This window comes from Macrobrachium nipponense, chromosome 3, assembly GCF_015104395.2.
Source record: "Macrobrachium nipponense isolate FS-2020 chromosome 3, ASM1510439v2, whole genome shotgun sequence".
Lineage (NCBI taxonomy): Eukaryota > Metazoa > Arthropoda > Malacostraca > Decapoda > Palaemonidae > Macrobrachium > Macrobrachium nipponense.
The window spans coordinates 44,726,146-44,747,214 of NC_087202.1; the positions used below are offsets into that span (position 1 = coordinate 44,726,146).

A 21,069-nucleotide genomic window follows, 5' to 3' on the forward strand; every position below is an offset into this window, starting at 1 on the left:
AAGGATTATCCGCTCTGGCACTGACAGGATACAGACTGTCAGGAGTCTCGTCCGAGCGAAAGGTTTTTCGAGACGAGCTGCAGAAGCTATCGCGAACTGCAGAAGAGATTCTTCTAACAGACTATATCAGTCTAAATGGGGAGTGTTTCGAAGATGGTGTAGACAGACTAAAGTCTCTTCTTCTGAAACATCTGTGAATGAAATAGCTGATTTCCTTCTTTTCTTAAGGGACGTTAAGCGTTTAGCGCCTTCGACTATTAAGGGATACAGAGCGATGCTGGTTTCAGTCTTTAAACACAGAGGACTAACCTATCCACGAATAGTGATCTTTCCGATCTAATTAAATTGTTTGAGACTTCCAAATCGTCAAAGGGCTCGATAGCATGGAATCTCAATATAGTTCTTAAACGGCTTTCGGGTCCTCCCTTTGAACCGTTACTTTCTTCGTCTATGAGGAATCTCACCAAGAAGACGTTATTTTTAATTGCATTGGCATCAGCTAGACGAGTTAGCGAGCTACACGCGATGGACAAAAAAGTGGGATTTTCTCAAGGTGACGCAGTTTGCTCTGTGGAACTCAATTTTCTCGCGAAAATCGAAAACCCTTCTAATCTGTGGCCACGTAACTTTGTTCTCAAAAACCTGACAGACTTGATAGGCCAGGAAGAAGAACGACTCTTATGTCCCATGTGGGCATTAAGATATTACCTCCGCAGAACAGAAAAGATTAGAGGTCAGTCAAATCATTTGTGGTGCTCTGTTAAAAATCCCTCTCGTCCCCTCAAAAAACGCTATTTCCTTTTTTCTGAGAGAGTTAATTGTAGAAGCACATTCTCAAGCTAACGACGCAGTGTTTCCTTTACTGAGAGTGAAAGCGCACGAAGTTCGAGCGATAGCGACTTCTCTCGCTTTTCAACACAACTTGTCGCTATCCGCTATCCTCCAAAGTACCTTTTGGAGGTCTAAATCTGTGTTTGCTACGCATTATTTGAAAGAAATCGAGACAGTGTTTGAAGATTGTAAGTCTCTCGGTCCACTTTCGGTAGCTGGCATGGTGTTGGGAGAAACGACATAGGGAGTTGCTCCCTCTGTTAGCCTATGTTTCGCCTTGTACCAAGGTTGACGAGTTAAAGGGAAGTCTGGGGGTACAATGTACCTGGAGTACTCACCAGTCATTTTAGTGTTAGTTTTGGTGGGTAAAGGTTTTTATTTTGGTGTAGGTGACAGTTTTGTCATGTTGGTTATTTCTGGTCCTAGCCCAGGGCAAGGGCAATATTTTGTTGTATCTTCGTTGAGTCAGCGGTGAACACCATGACTATGAGGATCTTCCACTCCATGTAGAGGCACCCATTGGTCATATTCCAAGCCTTCTACTATGTAAGATGAGCACTGACCAGAGGCAGTATTCTCCTGCAGTAGCTCTCTTACAAGGTAAGGTACAACAGGCACTAACAGTGCTTTTGGGTATACTTTATTTTCAAGAATTGTATGTTATTGTTGAAGTAAAACTTACATCCACAGCCCCCCATCCTTGCAACAGGTAATCAGCTGTATAATTGTTCGGTAAGACTGCAATAAAAATGGAATTTTCAATATAAAATGAAATTTTATTGCATACTTACCGAACAATTATTAACCCTCTTAAGCCGGAGCCCTAAAAATCAAAAACGTCTCCCGTATGCCGTGCCTGGTTTGGAGTGAGCGCGGAAGTGGAAAAAATAATTTTTTCAAAAAATTACAGCGCGCGTACTTTTGAAAGATTAAGAGTTCATTTTTGGCTCCTTTTTTTGTCATTGCCTGAAGTTTAGAATGCAACCATCAGAAATGAAAAATAATATCATTATCATATGTAAATAATGCGATATATGGTAGCGAAAAAAAAAAAAATTCATACATAATTGTATTCAAATCACGCTGTGCAGAAAACGGTCAAAGCTAACCAGTTACTTTTTTTTGCGTTGTATTGTACACTAAATTGCGATCATTTTGATATATAATACATTGTAAAACAATAAAAGTAACACCGGAAAAATATTATCACAAAATGATGTACGAATTCGTAACGCGCGGACGCAAAAAAATATTTTTTCAAAAATTCACCGTAATTCTAAATAATGTTCTAGAGACTTCCAATTTGTTTCAAAATTAAGACAAATGATTGAATATTACGATACTGTAAGAGTTTTAGATTAGAATTGCAGATTTCGACCATTTCGGACGAGTTAAATTTGACCGAATGTCGAAATTTTAATATATATATTTTTTCATATGCACATATTTCGAAGATGGAAAAAGTTACAACCTTCAATTATTTTTTATTGTATTCTTCATGAATTTGCGCACATTTTGATATATGAAACTCTATAAAAAGGCTAATATGAAAAGGAGCAAATATTAGGATAATGCCATGTACGTATTTCGGAGACTTGCGGCCGCGAATCGGCGCGCGGAGTGAAGGTAAATATATTTTTCAAAAATTCACCATAAATCACAATATTGTTTTAGAGACTTCAAATTTGTTTCAAAATGAAGAAACATGACGGAATATTACTAGGCCGTAAGAGTTTTAGCTTACAATTGCGTTTTTCAACTATTTCGGTAGAGTCAAATTTGACCGAACGTGGGTTTTTTTTCTATTTATCGTGATTTATATGCAAATATTTCGAAAAGAGAAAAGCTACAACCTTCAATCATTTTTAGTTGTATTCTACATGAAATTGCGCACATTTTCATATATAAAACGTTTATGAAACAGCTAATTTTAAATGGTGCAAACATTTCGACAATCGCACAAAAAAATTCTGATTTTTTCGGAAGAGTTTACCGCGACGAACGTAATTTTTTTTTTTTCATAAATTCACCATAAATCAAAATATTGTGCTAGAGACTTCCAAGTCGTTGAAAAATGAAGGTAAATGATTGAATATTACTAGAATATAAGAGTTTTAGCTTACAATTGCGTTTTTCGACCATTTCGGTAGAGTCAAAGCTGACCGAAAGTTGAAATTTTTGCACTTAACGTTATTTATATGAAAATATTTCAAAACTGATAAAAGCTACAACCATGGGTTGTCTTTTGTTGTATTGTGCATGAAATTGCGCACATTTCCATATATAAAACTTTATGTAACGGCAAATTTTAAAAGGGTGCAAACATTAGGACAATCGCACGAAAAAATTTATCGGAAGAGTTATCGCACGAACGTAAGGAAAATGTTTTTTCATAAATTCACCATAAATCGAAATATTGTGCTAGAGACGTCCAATTTGTTGCAAAATGAAGGCAAATGATTGAATATTACTATAATATAAGAATTTAGCTTACAATTGCGTTTCTCGACCATTTCTGTAGAGTCAAAGTTGACCAGAAGGTTGAAATTTTGCACTTATCGTTATTTATATGAAAATATTTCAAAATTGATAAAAGCTACAATCATGAGTATTTTTTAGTTGTATTGTGCATGAAATTGCGCACATTTTCATATATAATACTTCATGTAAAGGATAATTTAAAATGGTGCAATAATTATGTCAAAGTGACGAAATAATTTCCGAGATGTGTCACTGATACTTTTTAGTGCGATAAGAAAGAAATTCGCGCTTGCGCGCCTGCGTAGCGATTGTAAACAAAACAACGCCTTGATCCGTGAACTCCCAGCATCCCCCAAGGCGCGTGATACAAAAGTTTTCGGCTGGTAGGCCTATAAGTATTTTTCCGCGAATTTTTAAAAACTTTTTGAGCCGACGTATGATACGTCCAATCGGCATACGGGAGACATTTTGACTCGACGTTTAATACGTCCAATCGCGTAAGAGGGTTAATCAAAGCCCTCCCTCCTCCCCACAGGTGGATGGCTGGGCAGAATGAATTGATGTTACCTGGACAGTTGTACCTGTAGCTCCCTCGAGTGGAGGGAGATGACGTCACCTACATCAGCGATGGCGGCGCCACTGCGGAAGTTTTGAATCTATTGTCTGCCATTCGTAGGAAACCTACAGCTGTATAATTGTTCGGTGAGTATGCAATAAAATTTCATTTTATAATGATAATTCCATTTTTTAATGTTAAACCGTATCTGTTCCCTGTACGTATATAATGAAGCAGATTCCTTCATAATTTTGTGTCAGGGATAAGAGAGCTGTGCTTGATTCTTTGTGAGAAGAGCTGTCATTAGAGGAGCTGAAAGTATTCACGTCTGAAGGGCAGGGCTTCGTTCATTGCTTGGTCTGCCAGTAGAGAACTTTTGGTAGCCCAGCTTTTCTTCTCTTGAGTGTCCATTTAAGGAGTCACTTCACTCATGGCTTCTTCCCCTCATTCTGTAAAGGTAGTATTTGGCCACTGTTTATTTCATCTTGGTGTATCCAACTGCGGCAACTATGTAAGTGGTCCTTGCTGTACCTCATTGGCGGTTTAAGTTGCAGCTGCTTGAGCCCTCTTAAGTTGAGGATAGATTATTCCTGGCTGTCCTGTCCATAAATGCTTCATCTACTTACTGGGGTAAAAGAAGTGGTATTCCTGGAGGCAGCAGTGTCATGGCATGGCCTGTGGATGTGGTAATCAGGTTGTAATGGCTGTGCTTGACATGGGAAAAGCCATGGGGGAAGAAGTAAGGTTGGTAACTTGAAGGCTGGGGCTTAATTGCTCAGGCTTGGGATAAAGGGATGTCCCTGAGACCAGTCTTCAGCTGAAGTCTGTTGACATGTAATTGGAAATCATTGGAGCACTGGGATATATGCTCTTTTTGTTAAAATGTGAACCAAAGGTCCTAGTCTCAATCCACTGATTACAAGTTTTTTGTGACCAACACTTATTTCTGATAGGATGAGTACAATGAGAAAAGGTCTTTGCCCAAGTATGGCATAAATTAGCTGCATTCCTTACCTGGAAGATCTGGTTCTTATGCCGAGGTCTTAAAGCTGTGTCAAAACAACACTAGCCTTGGGACAAAACTTAAGTAAACCTTAAACAACACACCCTTTATTAATTACTTCATAATACTGTTCTGAGATGAAAATCCTTGGGGAAAGTGAGAAATAACAGAAAACTCTATACAGATCCAAACACTTATTCTGTATAATTAAGGCCAATGAAGGATTAATAATGTGAAACAGGGAATATCTATGAATGGAGCCAATCGTTTTGGAAAAAAAAAAAAGATTGCTTAAACAAAGCCCCACAGAAAAGGGTCATGAGTCATTTCCTTCCAACACAACATACCCACTAAAAAAGGAAAAAGAGCAAAAATAAGCATAAAGAGTAAAAGTGAGAAAAACTTGTGAGCACACAGACAATCTGGGAGACCACCACTCAGAAATTGATGCTACGGAATCACATAATGGAGTGTAGTTGTAGGGGCCAGCTGGCCGGACAGAAAAGTACATTCTTTCCAGAATAATGATTTCTACGCAGAATAAGGTAGTATTTCATGATTGATGGGTTGTATTGAACAATCTATATTTTCTAGCAGTATAGTTATTCCATTACTAACTGTATTAGGGACGTGCATAAATATGAATGGTGTTTATATAGCCATTGGGAATTTTTTTTATGCATTTTGGAATGCTCTTGTTTTCAGTAGTTTTTTTTTTTTATCTTATTTTGAATAAAAGGCAAAAATTTACCTTGTCTTTGAGAAACTTGGAATACTAACAAAATTTGATGTTACTGATTGTATTTTTAACCAAGTTGTTACTATGTTTGTTAACAGGTGGAAAGGAATTTATGCACCAATACACCTTAATGAGGCATTTACCAACTCACACAGATGAAAGGAATTTCCGATGTAATATTTGTGGAAAAGCCTTCAGACAGATGTCCACCTTATCACAGCACAAGGCTACTCACTCAGAGGTAATGGTACTTAGGAAAGCAGAGCTTGTTGTTTTTGTTGAAAAACATATTAAAAATTTTTAAGCAAACTATCATTTTATTGCCTCGTGGCAAATTTTCTTAATCCATTTCTTTAATCATACTTCTTGGCTTTGATAAAACTTACTGCTCAATTCAAAAATTGTTCCAGTTATTGCTTTGAATATCTTGGAAGAGAAAGTTTAGGAAGAGTGAATACTGGAAAGAATGAAATAAGTTGTACTGGAGGGGAACAATGAAAATTGAGTATTGTATTACTATTTTTTCAAAGATCAGCAGTCAGTTTTTGGGTTTGTATTTTTCCAGTTTTTTGTTCGTTGTATACTTTATTTATATTTAATTGAAATTTTGGCTCACTTTGCAGTCAAGACCCTATGTATGTGATCTTTGTAAGAAGACATTCAGTAGAGTTTCCACTTTGATATCGCACAAAAAGACACATACAGAAGATAAACAGCATCAGTGTCATATTTGTGGGAAGGCTTTTCACCAAAAAGGTATGTTTAATGTGGATTTGTTGTAATTTAAAGTAAAGTATCTGTAATATATCTTAACTTTTCTTTTTTGTTAATCTAAATAAAACTGGCCTGCTTAGTTTTTGTTTGTGAATTTGAGTCTTTACCTCTCATTATTTATTCAGGATTAATTGGTTTCTTAGTTTGCTCATTGAAACAGAATGTGTATCTTGGTGTTAGGTGTCATTTACTGAACTTAGAAAGTTTTTTTTTTTTATATTTTTCCGAGTAGTATTATACGTATTGTTAACCTATTCACAAATAGGCAGGGCTTAAGTAACCCGCACACAGTAGGTGTTCTTTAATTTCTTTGCTCTACTATTGATGAGCGTTGGTAATAAAATATAACATTTTGTTTCAGGTAATTTAAAAAATCACTTATTTACTCACACAAATGAGAGGCCTTACAAGTGTGACATCTGTGGACGCGGCTTTAATCAGGCATCAAATCTACAGTGTCATAAAGCAAAGGTAAGTTATCATAAGTTGATACATATTCTAAATGCTATGAATGGGGTAACCTCTTATGTCATGGCAATGTATAAATGAATTACGTATGCAGCCAGGATGAACAGTTAAAAGACAAGCTTTTTGATATAAATATGGTCACAATACTGTGCCTATACATATATGTATACAGGTCGTTCCCAGTTATCGGTGATCTAGTTTTATGGTGCTTGTCTAACGACAAAAATCAGCTATTTTTTAGGCGCTGATTTCCATTTATCAGCACCGTTAATCAAGTATTGGCACTGATACATCCCTAACAGAGGCACCAATCTCTGGTTATTGGCTCCAATAAGTGCAGAAAATTGACAATTTTTGGTTCTCGGGGATTTTCACTTATTGGAATATTGGAATGGAACCCCTGCCAATAACTGGGGACTGACTGTATTGGGCAACATGTTTTACAATACAGGCAGTCCCTGGTTATCGGCCGGGGTTCCGTTCTTGGCGGGGTGCTCATAAGCGAATACCACCATTAACCAAAACTTGGCGATGTATGGCACTTATGGTGCCAAGTTCCCATTAACGGCACCAATAACCGGTTAATGGCACCTCTGTTAGGTATGTTATGGCGTCATAAATCAACACATGGCGCCAATAAGCAAAACTTGGTCTGTTACGGCTCCATAAATCACCAATTTGTTCATGAAACTTACCTGACAGATATATATATAGCTGTATTTTCTGAAGTCCGACAGAATTTAAAAATTCGCGGCACACGCAGTGGGCGGCCAGGTGGTAGTACCCATTCCCGCCGTGGGAGGCGGATATCAGGACTATTCCCATTTTCTATTCATATTTTTTCTGTCGCCGGTCGGTGGTAAACAACTGTTTACAGACCTCCGCCTAGGATTTTGAAAACTTCATTAGCCGCTTAAGTATCCTAATTATTCTTTCGATTATCTTGGATTTGTGGCTAGGCATACGCTATCGTGAATTTTTTCATTGCATTTGATGTCTGAAGCTAGTTAGCCTAGTTTCAGACTTTGTTGTCTGCATGGTAAGGTGAGGCTACCGGAACTTTCGGTAGACACTCACTTAGTAGATATGACGTTTACATGTTTTCTTTGCATAAGTTCAATGTAATTAGTGTAATGTGTGACTGATTACGGAAGAAGCAGGTTTCATGTACGCATTTTAGAGCGTGTTAGAATCAGGAGTTTTCCTCCACAGTAAACAGAAGTTAGAAATAATGAACCTTCTAACCTCCTGTAGTTTTTATTTTGCCTAACCCTGTGGTATGGCTTACGGGCCTAGAAGAAGTGTCTGCTAGAGGATTACATCAAGTAATCTTAGACTAAAGTGCTCGCTCTCCAATCAGTGTTGTTAAGTGTATTTGCCCCCTTGTGTTGTGGAGGGGGCGTCAGATCGGCCCCATAATGCCTCTAGGCCTGGACCTCTGTCGGACTCCCAGGACTCATGGGAGAGGGCATGTTAGAAAGCCGCAAAAGAGGGTTACGGGGCCTCCCCATCCGATCTGGCGTCCCTTCGGCAGAACCTGTTGACGCTTCCCAGGCTGCTAAAGATCGTGCACGTGCACGAATCTTGAAGGATTGCTTCTCGTCCTCCGAGGCGTCCTCCCGCGCAAGGGTTGGAGTTCTCGGAAGGACTCGCGCCCTCTAAGAAGCTTTAGAGAAGAGGACGCTTCACGTCCTCTCTCTCGTTAGGAGGGAACGTCAGATCGGCCCCATAACGCCTCTAGGCCTAGACCTCTGTCGGACTCCCAGGAAACCAAGGGAGGGGAGGGCATGTCAAAAGCCGAAGGAGGGTTACAGGTTTTTCATGCTGATCTGGCTTCCTTTCGGCAGGTCCTGATGTCGCTTCCCAGGCTGCCGAAGATCGAGCACGTGCACGAATCTTGAAGGATTGCTTCTCGTCCTCCGAGGCGTCCTCCCCACACAGGGGTTGGAGTTCTCGGAAGGACTCGCGCCCCCTAAAGAAGCTTTAGAGAAGAGGACGCTTCACGTCCTCTCTCTCGTCACGAGAGGATGAAAGAGTAAAGAGACCACATTTTCCCCTTTTAGAAGAATGCACTGGCTCTTTTCCTACAAGGGACATTTAAGGAGGCTCATTCATCTTGCCAGAAGAGTGATTTGAGCCTCCTGCGAGTGAACGCTCATGTATACATCATTTATACATTATTAAGGAAGCTCATTCATCTTGCCAGAAGAGTGATTTGAGCCTCCTGTGAGTGAACGCTCATGTATACATCATTTATACATTATTAAGGAGGCTCTTCATCTTGCCAGAAGAGTGATTTGGAAGCCTCCTGCGAGTGAACGCTCATGAGTTAGACGCTGTTTCAACCTCGCTAGCATTCCAAAGAATTTGGTAATCAAGGACATTCTTGATTCCACCTTTTGGAGGAGCAACTCAGTATTCGTCTCCTCTCCTCATGGCGCTCCGTATACGTTATGTAACGTTCGCTTTACTTCGAAAAAAAGCAAGCTGATAAGTTTGACGGCCGGCAAGCTGCTTGCACAGTCAAACAACTTATGTCTCTGGTCTGCATAAGAAGGGCAATTTAGACGTGAGGAAGCTTTTGGAGGTGCTCGACGTCCTGTAAGTAGAGACATTCTCCAGGACGCTCGGCAAGCACCTTGCGGAAGACGGAAAGCCATACGTCTTCCTTTAGTGTTCACACTCTTCAGGAGCAGTGTGCGGCTCTCCATGGAGACTCGCATGAGGACGTCCCTTAAAAATATTCAACGTCATACGCAAAACGCGGTTCGTCATAACATTGAGATGTTGGCAAGGTCGCTCGCCAGGACGCCTCTTGGCGGGCCTTGCATGCATCAAGGCGCTCAACGAGTTCCTCTCTGGAACGTCGTTCAGAAGACTTGGTGTTCTCTGCTCAGACACGCTCGTAGCTAAGCAGGACGTTTTTGAGGACGCTCAGCAGGACACTTTTGAGGACGCTAAGCAGGACGCTTTTGAGGACGCTCGGCAGGACGCTTTGAGGACGCTCAGCAGGACGCTTTTAGGACGCTCAGCAGGACGCTTATGAGGACGCTTTTGTGGACATTCGCCAGGACGCTCGGTGGAAGCTCGGCAGGACGCTTTGCGAGAGAAAAGACTTGTTGAAGGCGTCTTATTTGCTGTGAGGACATTTCTTTACAGAAATTTTTTTTTTAAAAAGGATTCGGAGTTAGCGGAAAGACATACCCGAATTTTTTCTTCGATCCCTCTTTCCTCTTCATCGATTTCTTTGAGAATCGGGAAGATTATATACTCGGATTCCTGGGTGACTTTCGGTCATGTTAAAGGGTTTTCCCCTATTAGCAAAGTGCTAATGTTTTGTCAAGTCAGGACGTTTTCCCCATTGTCATTTAAGTGGGGGACCCCTCATAAATGGGGTAGTTCTCATTGTCATAGATTTTACCGTTTTTATCGTTTAAGCGGATAAACTCATTAACAAATTTCGGAAGAGCTCTCATTCATTTTCAGAGGCTCATCCGGGGAGTAAGAAAAGACTTGTAGACTAGATCCAGGAAGTCTTATGTCCAATATCATAAGAACATTGAACAAGGTTCCTTTCGATCCTCGGTTCTCTTGATGATCTCTATTCGAATATTACTCCCTTTTCTTGGCAAAGAGTCTTGGCAAAGAGTCAAGGAGTTCTTTTAAAAAGTCTCATTCATTAGAACGTGGACAGTCGGTTTCCCTTTCTTTCTCTCTTCCTCGTCGAGGAAAGATGTAGTAGAGAATTTGATGTTCAAATTACTACAATACTTATGTAGTTTATCTTTGCGTCATTTTGCTAACGCATGGGTCAAGTCATTTACGCATATCGTATTTACCTCTGCGGATAGAAGCCGAAAGAACTGTTGTTCTAATGTATTTATTTGACACTCCCTTCAACCTTCCAAGAGTTTTCGGAGTAAGAACAACTCTTCAGGTATTGTTACGACAACACCAACTCAGCTTCTGTATTTAGCGAATTCTGTTTCGTTTAAATACGCCTGCTTGAGAGTTTCCTTTTGCTCGATAATATCATACCTATTCCTTCGTAAAGGGAGTAGCTGGCAACTCAGGCAGTTAGTATTCTGTTCACCATTGAAGCTTTCTTCGAGGAAGACTTCTCCTTCACTCTCTTTGATAGAGATCGAAGGTGGTCGATCTCCAATCCTTATTTTGTTTTCTTGAAGGAAAGAATTTAGGATGGAGATCGTTGTTCAGAATCCTATAAATATACTATAACTTATATTAACCTCGCGACATGATTCTACTAAGCAGTTGAATTGTCCGAGGGTAGGCGCATATCCTAGTTTTTCTACGGATTGCGACTTAGACAGAAGTATTCTAATTGAACTGCAACTCGGGGTTGCCTGCAACCTCCCAGGAGTTTGTTTCAATTTTATATACTTTATGGTTTTGTCACGACAACACCATTTCAACTTTTATATTTACCGAAATTCGTTTCGCCTAAATATAATTGCTCGAGCATATCTTTTATGCTCGGTGGTTCTAGCCGAACGCATTTCTTTGTGGAATATGGATTACCTGGCAACTCAGGATGACGAGTCAGCGGGAGCTCAGGCTCTGCTACTGCGTATTGAACGCCTGCCTTTGCCTGATAGCCGCTCAGTATCAGCTGGGCCTCCGAGATGCACGGTTGTTTATGTCTCTCTCTCTCTCCCCTGCTTTGATTGACTACCGAACCGTATCTCTGCCCAACAATCTTGGACTTAGGTCTCTGATTAAAGGGATTCTCGCAATTATGAAGGACCATCTACTGCTGTGACGATAGATTCCATCGCCTTCGATATTGCGAGAATTTTCAACAGAGATATCTCTTAGACTTATTCATTTTACTGTTTACCGCACGGTAACAGAAGTCTGTACAAGTCTCCCGCTGCATCGCACTGATAATGCGAATGATTTTGCAGACATCTGAGTTTGTCTTTAAAATATCTCATATTCGTAGGTGTACAATTGTTCATTGTTCATCCCGAATTAACAGATATGTCATAAAGACATCGCCTACTCTCCGACCTGACAGCTCTACTTCCAAATGTTCAGCCCATGAGAAGCAGTCCTTCAGGCGGCTTCCCCCTGTGTTTTCATTACTGAAGAACGCCCCGCTTTCATTGCAACTACGACTTCTCACCGGACAGCAATGAAATAGCGGTTAGCGTTTTCAGTCATTTGTAAGCACAGGTTCAGAATCTTGAGAATCCTTCTCTCGATTCGTCTGTGAAGACGTAGGTTGCATTCAATATCTACCTTCGTCTTCAACGGTACATAGCGATAAGATCTTCAAGAGATGGCAGTCTCTTGGCCAAGGCAAAGCAGTGCTGCCTATTTTCAGTGTTCAATCGGAGGAGGCCGTTTCTGGAGTAAGTGAAGGGAAATGACTATTCCTCCAACTCGACCTCTGTGAATTTCCTTATGGTTCTATCTTTCCGTCTGAAGTATGAGATAAGCTAGAAGTCCTAACTATTGTAGAATATGCAAATATGTTGTTGACGGCCTCTAGGCTCAGAGATTCGGTTCTGTCAAACAACAAAGCTTCACGATCTTTGAGGTCTGTGGAGATCTTGAAATTCTCTGGATCAAAGGTTCCGGCATGGAACTTTGACGTAGTCTGAGTTTCTGATGCCAAAAGCATTTCGAACCTATCCTTTCTGCGAACTTAATACACGTGACCAGAAAGGCTAATATTCTAACCGCTCTAGCCACGGCAAAGAGGGTTAGTGAGGTTTTAGCCATCTTCAGAGGTTTTGGCTTTAAAGGACATAATGCGGTCTGTCCTCTAAGCCTTCCGTTCTTGATAAGAACGAAAACCTGTCTAACCCTTGACCCGAAGGCTTGGAGACCAAGGGTATGGCACAAATTATTGGGCAAGGGCATTAGAGTCCTGTGCCCTGTAGGGTCTCTCAAGTTTTATCTTGATAAAACTATAGAAAGTCAAGGTCAACGGACAATCTGCGGTGCTCCGTAAAAAGACCAGACTGGTTCATGTCCAAGAACACCCTGGCATTATAGCCAAGGGAGTTCTTTTAAGAGGTCTCATTCATTATGTTGGCATAAAGATTTGAGATTTTTTTTCTTAATATCAATGCTCAAGAAGTGCGGGCGCGGCCTCGGAAGCATTTCAACACCGAAACATGACACTCAGTAACATCCTGAGTGCCACGCTTTAGCGGAAGCAACTCTGTGTTCGCTTCACACTCCCGACAATCTGCGGTGTTCCGTAAAAGACCAGACTGGTTCATGTCCAAGAAAACCCTGGCATTATAAGCCAAGGAGTTCTTTTAAGAGGTCTCATTCATTATGTTTGCATAAAGATTTTGAGATTTTTTCTTAATATGAATGCTCAAGAGGTGAGGGCGCGGCCTCGGAAGCATTTCAACAGAGCATGACACTCAGTAACATCCTGAGTGCCACGCTTTAGCGAAGCAACTCTGTGTTCGCTTCACACTCCCGACGGGGTGTGAAAGACGACATTTGAGATCTGTAAGTCGCTAGGACCATACATTTCCGTAGATATATTATTGGGGGCAGGAAGCAACACGAATCCTATCCTATAGAAAAGGGATAGGTGTGCTTTAACTTTGAAGGGTTGGTCGCTTGAGGCGCGTTCCTTTTCTTTAGCCTAGAAGTTATGGAACTAACTTGATAGGTTAGGTCAGGTGGTGGTTTTAGCTTCGGTGCCCTCAGAAGTATGGTCATATGGTCTAGTCACATTGTGGTCACGCCCCCGTTGACAGATCATCTAGAGCGCACCAGCATTACAGGTCTCTACCTCGCTGGCAACTCTAGTAACGCAGAAGTAGACTTTGGTGACAGTAATCACGAAGTCGGCTATGCTAACAGGTGAGGAACCAAGATGTATATCATCTACTTAATTTAGTTTCCCAAAAAATCCTATTCTGTCTCTTCCCACCATCCGAAGGTGGGATTCAGCTATATATATATCTGTCAGGTAAGTTTCATGAACAAAATGTTATTGTTATAATACAATTAAGTTTGTTCATACTTACCTGGCAGATATATATAATTAAAGTGCCCACCCACCTCCCCTCAGGAGACAGTGGCACTGATAAAATATGAATAGAAAATGGGAATAGTTCCTGATATCCGCCTCCCACGGCGGGAATGGGTACTACCACCTGGCCGCCCACTGCGTGTGCCGCGAATTTTTAAATTCTGTCGGACTTCAGAAAATACAGCTATATATATATCTGCCAGGTAAGTATGAACAAACTTAATTGTATTATAACAATAACATTTTTATGGTGCTAGATAATCACCATAAAACCGGATCGCCATTCACCGAGTCCGCTGATAACTGGGGACCACATTAGTATATTTGAACTAAAGGTATCAGTTATGTAATTCAAGTAGTTGAACATAATAAATGAGAATTATGTACAGAAAAATATTTTTGTCATCATGCCAAAAATACATGCAACCTGAGCATATGTATAGTCAGTACCTGTGAATAAAAAAAATTTAATATGTGAAAAACAAGGGTGACTACAATGGAAGAAAGCTGGTAAGTAAGAGTTTTGCTTAGCCAGAGGTTCATGAAGGTAATGGATGGTAATGGTGAATTGCAGCTTGGGATAGGAATATTAATAAAAAGTAGATCCTCCTGAGCAAGAAAAGAGTAAGACAGATACCACACAAATACCCCAGTATCAGTCAAAGGGAAAGAAAATCCCAGTACAATAAAGTTCCTTTTGTGTGACATTTAAACAACAGGAACTGAAGAAACTGGCAAATTTTCTTCCAGCTTCCCATAACTCAGAAATTATCAAGAGGGAGAGAAAAAGTGTTTATCTTTCTAAAGAAATGCTGAATACTATATAATATGCATGTTTGTTCCAAAGGGGATACAAACCTTTGGGTTTTTATGTGAAGGGTCTTTTGCACACATGCAAGAACCAGCTTGAACTTGGAAACAATGGTATGCCTTTGTGGAGATGTGTTGTGTGAGTGGCAGAATAAGCCCCACTCAACTCACACCATCCAGTCACTTTTTCTTTGGCCAGCTATGAGAAGGAACATACCACTCCTCTTTCCTTTGATGATTATGGATTTGGATGAGTAGCTTGTTACTTTCGTAACCCTTTCAGGGTGGACATGATCATGTAAGGCATGATACCTCTGGCATTTGATCCGTTGTGCCTCAGGTGAGAATCTATACTGTATTGTGTGCCATGCAGTTTGAACGAATTTTTCAGGAAAAAATGTTCAAATCACTTAAATGGATCTTAAATGACTTATGGCAACTCTAGCACCTCAGTTCAGGATAGAGGGAGATGAATGTGACTTGAGATTTCATAGGGGAATGTACTGCAACTCCCCGTCAGGACATTTTTGTATACCATATGCTCATAAATATACCCAGGGATTGCTGTTGGTTTTAGTTCTTATCCTCTACAATAGACAATACTAAGAAATATTAGAAAAAATATGTATAACTAGCAAAAAGGAACGTCATCTTCCCATTTCAGTACATATAAATATTTCACCATAAATATTCTCAGAATTTGTTACTCATTTTATTTATCTATTGTGATATATGAGCTGTTAATGTAATTTTGCAATAATTAGAAAAAATCTATAACTTGGTAAAATTAGCATATTTTTAGAAGTGTTTTGGAAATACAGTGGACCCCCCGTATTCGCGTTCTCCAGATTCGCGGACTCACACATTCGCGGATTTCTCTCGGGAACGTTTCACTGCATTATTCGCGGAAAATTCGCGCATTCGCGGTATTTTTCTATGATAAATATCCACAAATTCCTGGTTTTTTTGATGAATTTCATCATAAAATGCACTTTTTGTGATAAAACTTTAAAAAAACCATGTAGGAAAATTTTTAGTGGGTTTTTCTTGAGTTTTAACTAACAAAATAGGCTGTTTTTAGCATTTTTATAGGGGTTCCAAACATTCGTGGATTCTAACTATTCACGGGGGGGTCTGGTACGCATCCCCCGCGAATACGGGGGTACCACTGTATTCACTTTCAACTTCCTGTGGAAGGTACAGAAAATTTTTAAGAATTTTTCTTATATCATGTGCATTTGCATATCCTCTTTCCATTTATGTGTGTTTTTTACAGTATTGGCCAATCTTAAAGTTTGCCAATCCAGGGATGGTCCTAATGTATATTCTAGCCCAGCCTGTAAGGGTTAATTTGGCTCTTATTTCTGTTGCCTTCTGTTGTTTTTGATTTGGCTTTAGTGTTCTTGTTGCAGGGTCTATTTTAATAGAGATGAAACAGTAGCTATGACAGTTTGGGGGACTTGATTAACCTTGTGGTTGCTTCAGTTCTCTTACCTCAGTAGACCCAAATGTGTAAACATATTGTAGGGGAATCATGTATGTTTATTCTTTTCTTTTTGAGGGGTGTGCTGTTTGGTCTTCTCCTCAATGGGAAGAGTGTGGAAAATGAAGGATGAAGACCAAAAAATATTCACAGGTGTTGTGGAGGGGTGGGGATACTCAACCAGGGATGCCACCAAATTCTTTCAGATCTTTCTTTCTGCCTGCTTCCATTCCTTTACTACCAACTAAGAAGAATAATTCTTGTCCAGAGAGACCTGCACATGCCGTTTCTCCAAGGCCCTATTACTCAAGTCAACCCTTTTGCCCTCTGTAGGGGAGTAATGCCATCAGTGCATCACATGCAGAGTACTGTAGGTACTATTAGTTAAGGTGTTTTGCAGTGTCCCTTCAGCCTATAGATGCAACCCTTTTCATTCTTTTTACCTCTGTTCATATTCTTTTTCTTCTTTCTTAATTTCCACCCTCTCCCACAATTGTTTCTTAGTGCAACTTGCGAGGTTTTCCCCGTTGCACCTTTAAAATATTTTTACTCACAATTTCCCTTTCAGTGCTGAATGGCTGAATAGGTCACAGTACTTGGCCTTTGGCCTAAATTTTACATTCTATTCAATTCCAATCCTTTTGTCAGACAGGAATAAGGCTGAGGAGTCATGTCATCTCTAATTGCATGTGTAACTTGCATGTGTAACTGGGATGGCATTTTTGGGTCAAATCCAATTCCTGTCAGTTGCCTGGACTAGCTCCTCTTGAAGGGTAAGTTGCCACATAAAAGGCAATACAGTAGACTGTATCCCTGTAGGAACAAAGATTTTTGAAGCAGTTTGTATTTTGAAAAGTTTTACCTAGGTATACAAACCAAAGCTTTTATGACTTTGATGATGCACGTCAGCCACCCCTTCTTTATCCTTGTGGCCAAAGGAAGAAGTGGGAATATTCATCCACTTACATTCCTATCTCCACCATTACATACTTTTTTCCAAGTGTATAGCCAGTTCATGCATTTGCAAAGAAGACTCCACATAAAAGGCTTTGGTTTATTGACCTATAAAAAATACAAATTGCCTAAAAATCTGTTAATTTTCAATCATTATTATTATGTATTTATTCATAATATGAAACCTATTCATATGGAACAAGCCCATGGGGGCCATTAATTTGAAATTCAAGCTTCTAAAGAACATGGTGTTTATTAGGTAGATGTAAGAGGTAAAGGGAAATACATAGAGATCCCACTCATTAAAAAAGAAAAAAATAAACTAATGAAATGATACAAATGTATTGAAATGGAAGGAGAAGAGTATTATGGTAGTAATGCATTGCATCTTCACTTGAACTTCTGAAATTCCATTTGTACTTCTTCTGGGAGGCTGTTCCACAGTCCATTGGTGTGAGGAATAAAGGACCTCTGGAACTGAGAAGTTCAACAATGAGACACATTTAGTATTCAGTGCCTATTGGTGCTGCTGTTCAGCATATCTGGTTGCTCTTGGGAGGTAAAGGGGATCAGGGATCATTTGTGAATGTGAGGAGCTCTGTTGAAGTACAGCTTATGAAAAAGTGACATAACCATCTGTTGATGGTCCAAGTCATAACTGCTACTATTAGGAACAGAAACCTATCACCACACACCACTCTATCAAAAAGAGATAAATCTCTGGCAGAAGCAGACATTCACACCAGTGAACAGTATTCTAGTAAAGGAAGCACAAACGGCTGCATTGGTTTTATCACTGTTATAAATATATGAGGCCCTACAAACAGTACCTAACTTTTGTGTGGCATTTGCTGAAACTTTCACTAGGTGTTTATCAAAAGTTAGACGAGAGTCAAAAGTTGCACCTAGAATAGTTAAAAGCTTCAGACTCATTCAGCAAAGTTCCATCCACCTGAAGAGGAGGATGGGGTGGGAAATTGTTCGAAAGCTGCTAATCAGTAGTGCTTTTATTTTACTGGAGTTCAACCTCTTACCCCACAACTACACCATTCACTGATCTGGTCCATGTCCTGATTGAGGCCGAGGGCAGCTTCATTTCTCTTAGTGGAGACTTTACTACACCTACAAGTGTTGCATCATTGGCATACTGAACAATCTTGTTATCCAGCCCAACAACCATATCACTTAAATACACTAAAAATAAGTTTTTCAGCAACTTTGGAGTACAGGGAGAATAGAAATTGGCCTGTAGTTACTTCAGTCATCAGATATGCCACTCTTTGGAAAAGGCACTGTATTACTAAGCTTGTGCTCATTCTCAATGATACTATGTTGACATAAAAATCTATGGAATCTACTCATCTTGGGAGACAACACATTAAAAACTTTCTTAAAAAGCAAAGGTAAAAAGCCATCAGGATCTTTTCCACCCCAGCTGTCAAGATAATCCAGAATTTTCTTAACATTCCTGGAGCAAAATGCAATTTTTTTAAGAATAGGTCCAGGATGATAAGTAACAGGGTGAGGGGCATCCTCAGCTGATTGCTTAGCTTCAAAAGCTCGATGATGCATTTCAGCCTTTTCCCTAGGGCCAGTAACCAATCTACCATTATCTATAACATAGTAGTGGTGGAATGGAAGATGAGCTTAACCCAAGGGTGAATGATGCCAATTTGGTCCACCACTGATGAGGCTGAGAAATTCCTTCAAGTTTATTCTTCAAGAAAGTACTATTGTAATATCTCTTTGCTGTATGGTAAGCTCTATTCGCAGCATGGCAAGACTCAACAAAAATGGTGTAATTTTCATTTGTACAATTTCGTCTCCATGTGTTGAATTTGGTCTGTTTGTCATGGTAGGCTCATCTACATGTATCATCAAACCATGGCTGGTCATTTGTCCTAAATTGATGACCCTAGGGACATATCTTATTAAAACAGCCATCAGCATTTCATTTAACTTCTGGTTGGGATCAGGATTTGATATAGCATCTGACATATTAAGTGCCTGACAAGCTTCAATAATGCAATTCCAGTTTGCTCTGGATTTTAGCCACACTGTTTTTCCAATGGTGGTCTTAGGAGTACAATATTTGCAGACCTTGGACTTGACAAAAGCTGTGACTGAGCTGTACTATTCTTCTCCAAGAGACAGTCATATATATAGAATTGTTGAGATTAGGATTGCAGTAAACAGCAAATAAATTTACTATACAGTCAACCCCGATCATTGATGTTCTTGAGGTTCGCGCACTCACCTATTAGTGGATATTTCTGTGGGACTATCTAAAAATTATTTGCTGGAGGACTCGCTCATTTGCAGGGTTTTCCGTCAATAAATATTCACTAATTAGTGTATTTCAATGTTATTTTTATGACTAAATACTTTTTTATGATACAAAAATTATTTATTAATTTTTAAATATTAATATTGATTAAATCAGTGGTACCTCGGCTCACAAACATTCCTGTTCATGAACAAATTGGGTTATGAACCAATGTTAAAAATTTTTTTTGCTCCAGTTCGCAAACCATGCTTCAAGCCACAAAGAAAAATTATAGGCTGACCTCTTTTCTTCCTCTTTATCTATCTAATTTTCTAGCTAGGCTAACCCCTTTTCCTGCATCTCTTTATCTATCCCATTTTTTTGTTAATTTTAGAAAGGAAAAGAGAATGTTAAAAGTATCGTTAGTAATGTTATACATGCGCAAATGTATACAGCCAGAAATAGCTGATTTGCTATGAACAACCAAATCCAATAACAACAGTGGTTTGCTTGCATTTCAAACGTCATACGATACTAAAAAATTATTGTAGTTGTGTTAGAAATGATGTTAAGTAGAATAGGACTGATATATTTTACAATATCCTTATTCGCTATGGAGAAAAGATTGGCAAGGGCATATTCTGCTAAATTTAAGTTGCAAGTTGTAGCTGAAGCTGAGGAAGGAATGTTCATCTGCTAATGACTATTGTCATGCATCAGCAACATGGAGGAAATTCCCATAAACTCGACCATAAACAAAATTTGAGAGAAACATGTTTTAATGAAAACTATTTGGCATGAAAGAACACATTTTACTGTTTTCACTCCGATAAAAGATTAATATGTAAAGCTCGTAGTATTCTGATGAAATCAAGTGAAAATACCGAACGCACTCTGTTGATTTTTTTATGCAATAAACATGCCCTCAGGGCCATTTACTAACGAAAAATAACTAAATTTCGTTCACAACGATACATATTCAAGTGATATTTCAACTTGAAAACACTTCATGTAACTTTAAATAACCTTGTTCCATATCAATAGAAGAGGCTATCTAGAGATTCATTTACACTAACTAGAAGCAAGAAAATTGCTCGGGTTTGAGTTCAATAAAGCAAAATAAACTTAACTTGCAGTCGCCCTCAGCTGATTTCCAAACCAAAACATTGATTGCTGTTTGTATTTTATAAGACAATAAATACATAATATGAAAATATATACAATATTATTGGATGCAGTGAAGTAAAGTATAAGTTTGTGCCAGAAAACCATAAAAAAAGGGAAAGAAAATAGTGTTTCTGAGGTTTGATCGAATTAGTATTTGTTTTTACATTATTTTGTATGGGGAAAGTTGATTCAGGTTACGAATTTTTCAAATCACGAACAGCGTCCCCGAATGAATGAAGTTTGTGAACTCAGGTACCACTGTACTGTATATTAAGTTTAATAATATTAAATGATATTAAATAATAAAAATAATAATTCTCTCTCTCTCTCTTACAGAGATGTGAGTTTTTGTGTGGTAAAAAAATGATTTACTAATTTTCAAATATTATTAATGTAAACAGCAATAATATATACAATAAATTAAAGAAATAATTATAGTGAACTAGTTAGATTTTAGTTTATAATTAAAAAATTATGTAAGAATGAAGGAAAATCCAGTCTTTTAGC

The 21,069-nt window shown here is 39.1% G+C and overlaps 2 protein-coding genes across 3 annotated transcripts in view; one reads left to right on the top strand and one right to left on the bottom strand.

Moving 5' to 3' along the window:
- LOC135221726 (regulation of nuclear pre-mRNA domain-containing protein 1B-like) overlaps positions 1-21,069 on the bottom strand; it is a 704,809-nt gene that overhangs the window by 147,661 nt on the left and 536,079 nt on the right. The window lies entirely within an intron of this gene.
- The window catches only part of LOC135221724 (zinc finger and SCAN domain-containing protein 12-like), a 105,409-nt gene that overhangs the window by 39,306 nt on the left and 45,034 nt on the right, over positions 1-21,069 (top strand). The window contains exons 5-7 of the mRNA XM_064259513.1: positions 5,709-5,851; positions 6,234-6,366; positions 6,746-6,855. Of these exons, the coding sequence (XP_064115583.1) occupies positions 5,709-5,851; positions 6,234-6,366; positions 6,746-6,855 (386 nt within the window). The remainder of the gene's footprint in view (positions 1-5,708; positions 5,852-6,233; positions 6,367-6,745; positions 6,856-21,069) is intronic.